This window comes from Globicephala melas, chromosome 1 (assembly GCF_963455315.2).
Source record: "Globicephala melas chromosome 1, mGloMel1.2, whole genome shotgun sequence".
Lineage (NCBI taxonomy): Eukaryota > Metazoa > Chordata > Mammalia > Artiodactyla > Delphinidae > Globicephala > Globicephala melas.
This window is the reverse complement of record NC_083314.1, coordinates 22346482-22359538: the sequence shown is the minus strand read 5'-3', so window position 1 is coordinate 22359538 and position 13057 is coordinate 22346482. Positions and strand designations below refer to the sequence as shown.

Sequence of the window (13057 nt, the reverse complement as noted above, 5' to 3'; positions counted from 1 at the left end):
TATAAGTTAAGACATTTTGGAGTGAAATTAGTTATTTGCCCATGTGCTTATTCTCTGGTACTAACTGTAGTCTACATTTGTACATTTTGTCTGAATGCTGGTTTTGTGGCTTTACTAGCTCCCTTTTTCTCTCTCCTTTTTTATCCTGTCTTTCGCCGCTGCTTTCCACCTCTGTCCAGCTCCATCCTCCGACAGCTCCCTGTATCATGCTCCACTTCCTGAGTATGCCAGTTGCCAGCCTCCTTCAGCACCTCCTCCATCATATGCTAAAGTCATCTCAGCTCCAGTGTCAGAGGCCACTCCTGATTACGCTGTAGTGACTGCTTTGCCACCCACTTCCACACCCCCTACACCACCACTTCGACACCCCGCGACACGTTTTGCAACATCTCTAGGTTCAGCCTTCCACCCTGTTCTTCCCCATTATGCTACAGCTCCTCGTCCTCTGAACAAAAACTCTCGACCTTCTTCTCCTGTGAACACACCCTCTCCTCAACCTCCAGCTACGAAGCCCTGTGCCTGGTCTACTTCCAGTTTCTCGCCCCTCCCTCCGTCTCCTCCAGTAATGATTAGCAGCCCCCCAGGCAGAGCTACTGGTCCAAGGCCTGTCCTCCCCGGTTGTGTTTCTTCTCCTGTGCCCCAGAGGCCTCCATCACCAGCGGCCCCCAGCGGGCTGCTCGACTCTGTCACGTGTCCAGTGTCTCCACCGCCTACCTCAGGGCCAGCTGCGCTGCCACCGCCTTCCCTCGCACCACTCTCACACTGTGGATCTCAAGCCTCTCCTCCTCCCAGCACCCCTGTTGCCTCAACTCCCTCATCCAAGCCTAGTGTTCTCCCTTCTCCCTCTGCAGCTGCCCCTGCCTCTGTGGAGACTCCTCTAACCTCTGTGCTGGGAGACTCCTCTGCTTCTGAGCCAGGCTTGCAGGCAGCCTCTCAGCCGGCCGAGACTCCAGCCCAGCAGGGTAAGGCTTCCGTTATTGCGACTAACAGCTAATCACTTGGAAATGTTACACATCCACAGCTTTAATTGCCTAGAAGAATGGGGAGGATGGTTTTTGAAAAAGGCGAAGGTGGGTTCTTTTCTGTTGGATTAATTGCATTTGAAGGATCAGTATGAGGGATTTCCATATTGAACTAGATTTGGATATCTTCTGCAGTGTCATAGTCAGAGTATTATTCAGTATTTAAGGGCTTCTGTATGTTTCTTTTCATTTTCACTAGGAAAACATTACTTGATACATTAATCCACACAATAAATATATTGATATAATCAAACTTGTCTTCCTTTAATTTCTGGGAAACATAGAGATTATATTTAGTGCCCAGCTGTAGTCGTTAGATCTGTCATCCAGGAGTCTCCTCTGGGACAGTTCTGATCTTGGACCCTATTTCGTTTTGGCCTGTCCTGTACGTATTGGGATTCTCATATCAGACTTCCATGGATGGGTGCCACCCTAAGCCCTGGGGAGCAGCCCAACTTTGCACAAAGGGTGGAGAGGATGGCAGGCTTGATATGTGCCCCAAAGGGTTCCATGGTCCAAAATTCCAAGAAGTAGCAGGCTGAAGGGATAGTTGGGAGAGGATAGCATCCTCTACAGTTATCCCCCCACTCCCCACGCCTGAACTTTGCTGTCACAGTGACAGGGGAGGGGGGATGTAATCTAAGTATGGATTATTTGTAAGCAGAGAAGGACCTTGTTCTATAAGTAAGTAAGAAGATACTTAACCCGCTCCCTTTTAAAATAGGATTTAGGGAGGATTACAGGAAGGAATATGACAACAAATTTGTACTTACAAAGGAACGGTGTTCTAGTCTGGATTTGAAACATTTATTTAAAAAAGAAATCTTAGTTCTTAAGGGCTCGTTATTGCTGTGTGTATATTTTTCATGTTGACTTACTGAATTTGCTTAAAGGTTGAGTCACAGCTCTAGTAGGTGCAGTTCCGTATCATTGTGAAAGTGATTCTGGAAGCAGAGAGACACAGTTAGCCTGACAGCGTCCAAAGGCCGACCTCCTGTATCCTCAGAGCTCTGATGACCCCTCATGCAGCCCATCACTATATTCTTCCAGCAATTTATGATTCCAGCTTGTGTAACTGTTCAAAGTTAGCAGTTTCAAAAAACTTACCACCCAGTTTGCAAATACCATTTTATTTGTCCTAAAATACCCCTTTAAGCCTTAAGGAAGGGGGAGGACCTACAGGGTCAGTCTCCTGGTTCCTGTTCTTGTCCACTCCTTTGTGATTTTACAAGATCTGGACATTTCTCTCTTAACCCCTGTCTTCTGTACTTCAAATTCTGTGTCTCCTCATTATTTCTGATAGTTGTTTTGAGGTTTTACTTTGTTCTAGTAGATTCCTTTACTTCAACGATTCTCAATTCTCTTTATACATTGCTTTTAAATGTGGAATATTTTTGAGATATTGAAGCCTGGGACCCACCCTTCTTTCATGTTCTCGATTCAGTCACTTTGGAAAGCAAGTAACTATATGCCTTCACTGTTGTAGAATTTATTGTCTCAACTCTTAAGGTTTACCCAGATTATTTTGGTCTGTTATTTTGAACAGCAGCACTAACTGTGCCATCCTATACATTCATTTGTCTTTTTAGGGATGCTGCCTCTGTCCCACATTTTATAAGCATTTATTTTATTTACCAAATGCCCGTGAGCAAAGAAAAAAAAAAAAAAACTAATTTAGATGATCTGTTGCAAAGTTCTATTAATAAAGCTCTAACAGTAAAGGGAGTAGTTATACACTTTGGCCGTAATTGTTAGTATGTTTTTAATACTGATTTGGACTTTAAATATTATGATAAATTGAACACATTAATTTGTACTAAATGTTCAAGTTAATTTAGCATGTCATTCTACATGCTTTTCCTCCTAAGATAGTGTCACTTAGCTCTGTTGTTGATGGTCTTAACATTTCTTTCTCTCAGGCATTGTCTTGGGACCACCTGCACCTCCACCCCCTCCTCCACTCCCGCCAGGTCCTGCCCAGGCATCAGCCGGACTTCCTCCTCCCCCAGGACCCCCTCCACCCCCTCCACTTCCGTCCTCAGGGCCCCCGCCTCCGCCTCCTCCGCCGCCTCTTCCTAATCAAGTACCCCCTCCTCCCCCCCCACCTCCTGCTCCTCCCCTCCCTGCATCTGGATTTTTTTCGGGATCCATGTCTGAAGACAATCGCCCTTTAACTGGACTTGCAGCTGCAATTGCTGGAGCAAAACTTCGAAAAGTGTCACGGGTAAATGCATCTCCTAATTAATTGTATTTTTTACGTCATGTCTTATTCTGTCTCAGTATCTAAAACATCGAATTTATTGTATTCTGATTTTATGAACCCTATGTTATTAACTTCATCGACTAAAAAACATGTGAAATAACTTAAACTTAATTAAAGTTGCAAGAATCACAGTTTCTGTAACATTCACCACTTAACGTTTTACCACATTTGCTTTATTATTCTTTGTGTATGTTTCCTTCTGTATAAACAGACACACACACTCTCTTTTTGTCTGAATTGAGAATAAATCAGAGACACCTTGCCCCATTTCCCTAAATACTTACCTCTGTATTTTGTAAGAACAAGGATATTCACCTACATGACCACAGCATGATTATCAAAATCAGGAAATTCAATTGATACAAATCTATGCAAGTTTCATCTATTGTCCAATAGTGTCTTTTATGGCACTTCTTTTTCTACTCCATCACCTGTTATAGTTTGTTGTAATGTCTCTTTACTTTTAATCTGTAGTATTTTCTCAATCTCCTCTTTCATGATATTGACAGTTTTGAGGACAACAATATAATTATTTTGTAGATCATCCTTCAGTTTGGTTTATCTGATATTTTCCTAAGATTTGATTCGAGTTATGCATTTTGGGGGGCAGGTTTTACATTTTTTACTACCAACGTAATATGTCCTTTTCAATGTATTACACAAGGGGACATGTGATAGCATTTTATCCCATTATTGGTGATGTTAGCTTTGATAAAACTTCACTGATACATAAAATTACTCCATTGGTCCTTAAAGTTTAAAAAACAATATCTAGGTGTTTTTATTGAAATGAATGCTGATACATCCTTCTGTTTTGAATGTAGTATATTAATAAACATAGGATTGTCCCACATAGGAGTTTATTATGTATGTATATTCTCATTAAGGTGGAGGATGCCTCTTTCCCAAGCGGAGGGAACATTGGTGTGAATTCGGCCTCATCTAAAACAGATACGGGTCGTGGAAATGGACCCCTTCCATTAGGGGGCAGTGGTTTAATGGAAGAAATGAGTGCCCTGCTGGCCAGGAGGTGAGTGAGAAATTATATGGATGTGTCCAGAATTGAGAGGATTTTGTTACTTTTATTCTAAGTATAATTTAACTAGATGCAGTTCTTCCCTTTTGGCATAATTTTACGCTAAGTTACCTGATGTTTTTTTTAAAAAATTGATTTACCTTCTTTCTAGGAGAAGAATTGCTGAAAAGGGATCAACAATAGAAACAGAACAGAAAGAGGACAAAAATGTAAGTTAATAAAAATAGCCTACTACATGGAGACTTCTCTGGCGGTCTAGTGGTTAAGACTTTGCGCTTCTACTGCAGGGCCACGGGTTCGATCCCTGGTTAAGGAACTAAGATCCCACATGCTGCGTGGTGCAGGCAAAAAATAAATAAGTAAAAATAAAAATAGTCTGCTACACCTGGAAATGTGAAATTCAAGTATAGCTCATTCAGGAAATTGTGTCAAAGATTAGTTTGAACTTAATTAATTTCAACTAACAGTTGTTTCTTTTTAACTCTTCAGATACTAAAAATGATATTATTTATAAATGTTTAATGGCATTCTTACTTAGTAAAATGGGTTGAATGTGTGGAGTTGGGGGAAAAGCACTGAAATTCTCACCTTTAGAGTTTAATTCTGTACCCAAGCCTACCATTGAAGGAGTGAATGACCTTTTACTAGGTTTTTTAAATCTCTTAAAGTCTCAGTTTCCTTACATTTATAAATTTATTTATTTATTTTATTATTTATTTTTGGCTGCGTTGGGTCTTCGTTGCTGCGCGTGAGCTTTCTCTAGTTAGTTGCGGCGAGCGGGGGCTACTCTTCGTTGCGGTGTGCAGGCTTCTCATTGTGGTGGCTTCCCTTGTTGCGGAGCACGGGCTCTAGGCGCATGGGCTTCAGTAGTTGCGGCTCGCGGGCTCTAGATCGCAGGCTCAGTAGTTGTGGCACACGGGCTTAGTTGCTCCGCGGCATGTGGGATCTTCCCCAGCCAGGGCTCGAATCTCTGTCCCCTGCATTAGCAGGCGGATTCTTAACCATTACATCACCAGGGAAGTCCAGTTTCCTTGCATTTAAAATGAAGGAATTAGACTAAATCACGGTTTTCAAATGTTTCCCCTAGAAGCCCTGTGGTTATTAGCTGTGCCCTGCTCTCTAGTACAGGAGGGCAGACTCTGCTTTATTTGTTTTATATATTAGTGTTTAACAGTATAATTGTTTTCCCTGCTGCATTTGGCCTTCTTTGATGCCATTCAAATCTCTCTCTCGTATCTGGCTTAATCACATTGGCGAGCACAGCTCTCAATGAGGATGCGTGAGGAAAGGAGCCATGGGGAGCTGCAGGGGGTGGGAACAGGGGTGGAGGTGCTAGGATAAGAAAAAGGTCTAAACTAGTGTAGAAGGGAGAAAAGATCGATGAAGGGAAAAGTGGGAAATGGCAGAAAGTATGAAACACCAAATGTCTACAACAGGTTTCTAGAAGATGTGGTATTATTAATATGTATTTCTGTATATTTAGGAAGATTCAGAGCCTGTAAGTTCTAAGGCCTCTTCAACGAGTACACCTGGTAAGTTCGAGATATATTTTAATCTTTATGAACTTTCTGTAAGTATCAACACTCCTCAATTAAAAATTCCCCATTTCCCCATGTTTGGGTAAAGCGACTGCTTAGTTACTAAAACTTTCAAGTTCTTTGTTCACATTTGAGAGCACTGACTTTTTCCTCTACCTTTTGTGACCCCAGAAGCAGCTGTTAATTTCTTTCCGATATTGGGAGATCTATTAAAATCCAAAGGTTTTTTCTGATGACTCTTTCTCTGAAAATCATGATTTTTGCACATTCTGTGTATATTATTGTTAATGACTTGAAGTTATTCACTTAAACAAGGAAAAATATGTTATCCATATGGAAGGGAAATATTTTTAGTCATTGATTCTTAAAGGTAAGGATTATGTGAGCATGTAGCTAGCATTGAAGTCTATCTCAAAACATTCTCCCATTGAATCGTCATTTTAGCCATTCATTTGCATAATATTGATAATCAAGGAAATAAAGCTTCTAATTTGTAAGGCTGAAAAAATTTTAAACAGCAAGGATTTAGTATATAGCACAGGGAACTATATTGTAATAATCTATAATGGAAAAGAATATATCTGTGTGTATATAGCCGAGTCACTGCTGTACACCTGAAACTAACACAATATTATAAATCAACTATATACTTCAATTAAAAAAATAATAGAAATAAATCTCCTTAAAACTTTTGGGAAATGTTCTTGAATTCAGTAAAATTTCTGACACTGAGAAGTCTTGGGCATAGAATATATTACTTAGAATATTAACAAAATACATTTCACTGGAGGTACTTAATGATGACTATATCCATATTTAGAATATGAGATTGTTACAGTGTACATGTCATTTCTTCATATTTGACTAAAGGCTAAGCATTAGACTGTCGATTCATCTCCTTACCTAATTTGGAATGAAGTGACATAAGTAAATTTGATGAGTTTGATGAATTAATATTTAGAATGAGCCATAAGAATCCATTATAGGAAATTGTCTGTAACCACTCATTCTCATTATTGAATAGTGACTCTTCAGCGGTCTGATTGCTGTATTATAATTTATATTGTGACTGTGAATAAGTTTTCCTCTGAATAGGACTCAAATCGGTTTATGTTATCTTCATTAAAAATTCAAAGCCAAAATCAAAATGCATGCGGTTATTAAAACCATAGATGGTTTAGAATTCAACTGTAATTTGGGGTCACAGAAACTTTTAGAATTTGAAAAGAGCTATGGACCCTCTCCCAGGGAGGGAAAAATCATATTTTTATACAAAATTTGTCACCATTGCAAAATATTCGTGAATTCCCTGAGAGTTATCTGTGGACTCCAGTTAAGAACTCCTTATCTAATATATATCCCCTTATTTAAAATATGAAAACTGAAGCATGGATTTTGCGTGTGTTTTTGTGTGTATGTTTGCATATGTGTGCCATGTTTATAAAATTAAGGTTCATTCAGAAGGTCTGGAGGCTTCTTTTTTTTTCACTTGTTTCAGTCAAAAAAAAAATTTTTCCCCCTAATTGCCACGTGTCAGACACTTGACAGGCCAAAAAGAAGTGAAAGATAAAGTCACCCTAAGCGCAAGAAATCCATGGCTCAGCTGGGATGATGAGATACACACAAGTGAAAAGTTCATCTTTTGCAACCACATGTTGAATTATTAAATAATGTGTCAAAGAGGGAGGAGATTGTATAGTTTGGAATCACCTGGGTCGTCTTTGTAGGGAAAAAATGACATTTTACCCTGCCTTAAAGAGTATTTATTTACCTTAGCTGAAAGTAGAGGAAGGGGTGCTGTTTCAGGAAGTGGGTACGTCATGGGCAAAGATGGGAGTTGGAGCTGGAAGAGACTAGGAAGTATCAGGTAGACTTGCCTGACTAGGATGGAGGGTTCTTTTTGAGGCGTATTGGGGGAGAAAGTTTGGAAAAGCAAGTTAGAAGTAAAATGTTCAAAGCTTTTTATGAGAAGATCAGGAGTTTAGACTTCATCCTGCAAAGAATTGAGTTGACAATCAACTGAAACTGTTCTAGGAACATTAAAATTGCAGTTGTGAGCAGAGTGATGTAGAAATCAGGGAGGACCAAGATAGGGAAACTGGTGCCAGTAAGGATTTGGTGTGTTTCCAAAGACCCAGTGAAGGCAACCCAGCCTCTGTCCTTCCTCCTGAAACCAACCTGGAGCCCCCTCGGAGAGAACACGGCCTCACTATCTGCAGAGCCAAACTGAACTGCTCTTCCGCAAAACCACATGCACTCTCTGAAGATGAAAGGATAGTTCTGGTTTGGCTGATTGAGAAAGGACGTCAGCCAACTGTTAAATGGTAGCAATTGCTACTTCTTATGTTGGAATTATTTCTTCATCTCTTTGCCTGCCTCTTCTTTAGTGACAGTGTCCTAATGGCTATTCTCTGCCTGTCCAGTTGTCCTTCAGGATTTCCCTCTTTTCCCCTCCTCTGGCAGATGTCTCTTGGATGTGTTTCTGGTTCTGTCTGTCGTGGACCTCCTCATCTGATTATCTGATGTCCCCTGGCTCACTCTGTGGTGGTCAGTGAGAGAGTGTGTTAGCTGTTAGAATACAGATGAAGGAGTAACCATTGATTGATTGACAGGGAGTAAAGCAAGATGAAAGATGACTTTGTTTCACACCTAGGTGACTGAATGCAACAGAAATCCAGAACAAAAGCAGTGTTTCAGAGTTTGAGTTGAGAGTTTAAGTTTAGTTTTGCATATGTGCAGTTTGAAAAGAGGACAAGCTACCTCAGTAAGAATGCGCATAGGCCAGTTGAGGGGCTACCTTGGAACTCAGACCAGTTCTTTTAGCTAATACTCTGTGCAACTTGTAATGTAGACTTGATGCTCATGCGGCCCAGATTCATCCTTCCGTGACAAGCTTCCACTCCAGATTTCGCCCAGTCATCCAGTGAGGCCAGTGATGGCATCAGCGAGGCAGCCCAGATTAGAAAAACAGTTCAAAGCACAATCAACTAAAAGCTCAGAGGGAACTTTATTTAACTGGAGTTGTCTGCTAAGTCCCAAGAATTGGATTGGTTGTTTGACAATCAAGGAAGTACAATACAGTCGGATGATTCTGAAATATATTTTGAGTTTGAATTTTTTCCCAAGAGGACTGTTTGAATATAGATTAACTATTGAAGTACATGAACACATTAAAGATTCTTTTTATTAGTTTTACCATTGGCACTAAAAATAGTTTAAAAGAGTATAGTTAATACTGTCCCATTCTTATAAATTTAAACTATCCTTATTAATTTAAAATAATTTTCACAATTCCATTCTAATTAATTAAAATTGTCTTACCCTGAATCTTATTATCCTATCTTTATTAGAGAAACTTCTTACCATCTGGTGTTTAAAATCATTGTATTTTAGATTTAACAATCTAAGTTCTTCTTAGGGAAACTTGTCATAGTTGCTTATTAATTTCTTCTCATTTTGGGGTCTGAAATGGTACAGATTAGAATCCTAACTCTGGGAGCATATAGGATATTTAATAACTTACATTCTTTTATTTTTAAAGAACCGACAAGAAAACCTTGGGAAAGAGCAAGTACAATGAATGGCAGCAAGTCACCTGTTATTTCCAGGTATCAGTTTTTTTCCTAAGTTTTATTTTAGAATTGTACCTGAAAAGAAATCTGCATTTTTATTGTAAAAAATATTCGAATGGTAGATCTGAAATTGTACAAAGGAGCAAATAAAACATCTATAATCCTACTGCTGTTGGACGACCACTAAGCCCCACTGTATTTTTATTAGTAATTGTCTAAATTCTACCCTATGCTTATTATTGTCACCCAGGTTGTCTGAAATTTTAAGATAGCTTTATTCCTCCCAATTTTTTTATTTTGAAAAAATTCAGAACTGCAGAAAAGTTGAAAGAAGAGTATAGCAAACGTCCGTGTACCCATCACTTAGATTCACCAGTTATTAACATTTTGCCAGCATTGGCTTGAACTCATATCTACACATCCACACTTGCTTCTCTGAATAGGTGGAAGGCAGTTTGCAAATCTGTGCTGCTTCAGCCTGAATACTTTAGCATTTTTATTAAGAAACAGGACATTCTCCTGTATAACCTCAATACCATTATCCCTGTCAATAAACAACATTGAACTTTTGAAAGAAACTTATGTTTTAAACTGAAAGGCAGCTGGAGAGAAAAAGCTACAATGTTTAAGAGAGAGTAAAATAAAACCTAAAATTTTGAATTTATAAAGTAGAAAGACTTATTTTTCAGTTGAAACTTCTGATTATAATCGAGTTAGAAAAGATAATGCTCAGAAACAAGACTGGTTAATTCGTGTTTCTGCAAGTGGCTTTGTATGCGTGGTCAAGCAAATTCAGTATTTCTTAGCCAGGCATACTTTACTATCATAACTAACTTTATATCATAGGTCTTTAAACATAGGTGAAACTTTTTCTTGGTTTATGAGACAGTTTAAAGGACTCATATTTTTTCCAGAGAAAGGTATGTATCTAGAGACTAAAGAGTTTTTTCGCCTTTTCTTTCTGAGCTATTTGTCTTATTTTTGCCTCATAAAAAGCAAACTTGAGTCTAATTATAGAAACCTAATAAAGAAAAATGCAAGAGTAGATCTTATAGTGTCACAAGTCTGTTGTGTGTTAGCTTCAATCTAAGTTTGGGTTTGTTTTTTGTGTGGTTCTTTCTGTTGGTGGGAAGATTTGGTGATGACATAGTTATTTAAGCTCCGCAAAGAAACTGGGCCTTTTTTGAATGTATAGAAGCTTTCAGTTTCTAAGTGACTGAAAGATGAATATATTTGATTTTAGGAGAAAATGGCAGAATTGCTTTTGGTGAACATGTTTTTTCAGTAGAGTAGAAAAATTGCACATTTATGTTCTCGCGTACCTAATTGATGTGGCCTTCTAATGCATCTCCAGTAGTTGTTACAGATTTTCTTCAGTAGCACATTACGAAGCCTGGTTTATCAAGTGCATATCAGAACAGAACTGTGACGTGCCATTTGTCCTTTGTCACTACTTTCATCCCTTCCTCATTGATAGGGATTCTGTAGTGAGCTTGGCTGAAGCTAAACTTAAATTCATGGCCAAAGTCCTATCTTAGAAGGGACATGGAAAAGCTTCTCCACGTGGAATGTATGTGTTCCTTGATGTGGGTGGGTTCCTTTAATGAAGGAAAGAATTTTATTTCAGAGATTTTTCAGACTTCTAAAGGAAGTTTAAGTAAGTGCTCTAAACATCACCATTTAAAAAATATTCTGTCAAATACGGGTTCTTATATCTAGTAGTGTATTGTAATGATGTTCTAGCTCTGGTAGATAGTTTTCCTCTCTCTTCCCAAAATAGACGTTCCAATTCTTTCCTGAGCGCTCATATCCCTTTTGATAGATTTGATCCAACCACTGATATGTATGTCTTAAAATTTCACTGCAAGCAGTTTTAAACCATAAAAGATTTTTAAAATATGTTTAAAAGACTAATAACTGTATTGCTTTTCTTCCTAAATTATTTACCCCGTTCCTTCTGAAAGCAAGTATATTGGCCATTTTTTGTTTTTATTTAAGCACACTTTATTCTTGCACAGTACTGAAAGTACCCATTTCTCTTCTGAACATCCATGTCAAAATTATGTTAGTGATAAGATGGATTAATATCCTATAATATACATGAGATACTGCATTATGCTATATTTATTAAGTGAAGATGTCAGACAGAATAAAAGCAAGAGTGTTGAAGTTAAAAATGCTCTAAATCATGCCTGGAACATAACATTGGAAAGTTTGTGAATTCTTCCTGTGGTTTCTATTAAGAGCTTACAGATCTTGTATTCAAGATGGAAAAAGAGTTCTTTATGTGCCTCCTGAGAAGAGTTAATTATGTATACTTCAAGCTATAGTGATTTTCATTGTGTTTTTTATTTGAACCTGTAGTTTTATTTGTATTCACTCTAATAGAAATGTCTTTGGTTGTGTTCTGATACTTGTTGAATCTTTGTATAGGTAGATTTTACTATGTCTGCAGTCTGTAAAAGTAGCCATTGGCATAATGATTTTTAAAAATTCTCTATAATTGTCAAGTAAACAGTGTCCTCACATAACTAGATTCAGTCTCCAAATAATTTTTTTTAATTGGGAAAAACAATTATTTTAAAGTTAATGGACTCCTTTAGTTCTTCTTCTGTTTGCTATAACTAAAAACCTATAAAACAGTAACATAATGAGAATTAATTTTTAAAGCTCTATTGTATACCCCTTTAAATGGTTTTTCCCCTTCATAGACGGGATTCTTCAAGGAAAAATCAGATTGTTTTTGACAACAGGTCCTATGATTCATTACACAGGTATCATCCTGATGTGACTTTGTGATTTGAGATTTTGAAATAATATGTTATAGGGCTGAGCTTTTTCTACATGGATTGGTCATCACCACAGGGAGAGATGTAGGCAGATCGAGCCTTTCATATTTAGCTGTATTTAGAACACTTTTTAAAAAAATTCTGAGCGATTTTAATGAGAAAAATTAATAGATTAATAGTATTCATTTCCCCACCATCAGTTTATATTTGGATTATGATAAATATAAATGATAAACATATCAGAAATACTAATATAAATGATAAACATATCAGAAATACTAGCGTGGGACGCTAAGACCTCATATATCTAGAGTGTTTGTAGCTTTTGCATTTTATTTTAAAGGCCGTTCTCTTTATGAGTATAAGACAAGGCTTTAAAAATTTGAATAGAAGATCCTGTACTGTTTGTCACTGGAACACAGGACAGTACTATAGCCACAATTGTAATAATTTATTATTTGAGGAAAATCTCTATTTCCTACATACTTTGCAGTATACTGAGTATCTTTAACAACCTAACATCCTTGAGATTATTTCTTTTCTAGGATGAGTCTTATTATACCATTTTTTAATTAAGAAAACTTAGGATATGAGCCATGTATTCCTTTCTTGATTAAAAAAATTGACAATTACTTAAAATCCTCAAGTGCTTAAGCCATATTTAGAATTAATTTGGCAGAATAGAGACTTAAACAGTTGTAGTACAGTTATTTTATAGGCAGGTATCTAGAGGCTACACTCATTATAAAGTAATAAAAACCTCTGAGAATCCCCCTTTTTTGTTATCAATTATGGTAAAAACCCTTATGTTAGAAATAAAGACATACCCATGTTATT

At 37.8% G+C, this 13057-nt stretch overlaps 1 protein-coding gene across 13 annotated transcripts in view; it reads left to right on the top strand.

Moving 5' to 3' along the window:
* Nucleotides 1-13057, top strand: part of ENAH (ENAH actin regulator) — a 162134-nt gene that overhangs the window by 132875 nt on the left and 16202 nt on the right. For 4 of the 13 annotated variants that reach the window (XM_060301783.1, XM_060301568.1, XM_060301506.1 and 1 more), the window contains 7 exons: nucleotides 180-962; nucleotides 2942-3246; nucleotides 4173-4315; nucleotides 4473-4530; nucleotides 5805-5853; nucleotides 9401-9467; nucleotides 12143-12205. In XM_060301783.1, coding sequence (XP_060157766.1) covers nucleotides 180-962; nucleotides 2942-3246; nucleotides 4173-4315; nucleotides 4473-4530; nucleotides 5805-5853; nucleotides 9401-9467; nucleotides 12143-12205 — 1468 coding nt within the window. The remainder of the gene's footprint in view (nucleotides 1-179; nucleotides 963-2941; nucleotides 3247-4172; nucleotides 4316-4472; nucleotides 4531-5804; nucleotides 5854-9400; nucleotides 9468-12142; nucleotides 12206-13057) is intronic. The other 9 variants (XM_030868413.2, XM_030868412.2, XM_070047062.1 and 6 more) reach the window with 5 other exon arrangements.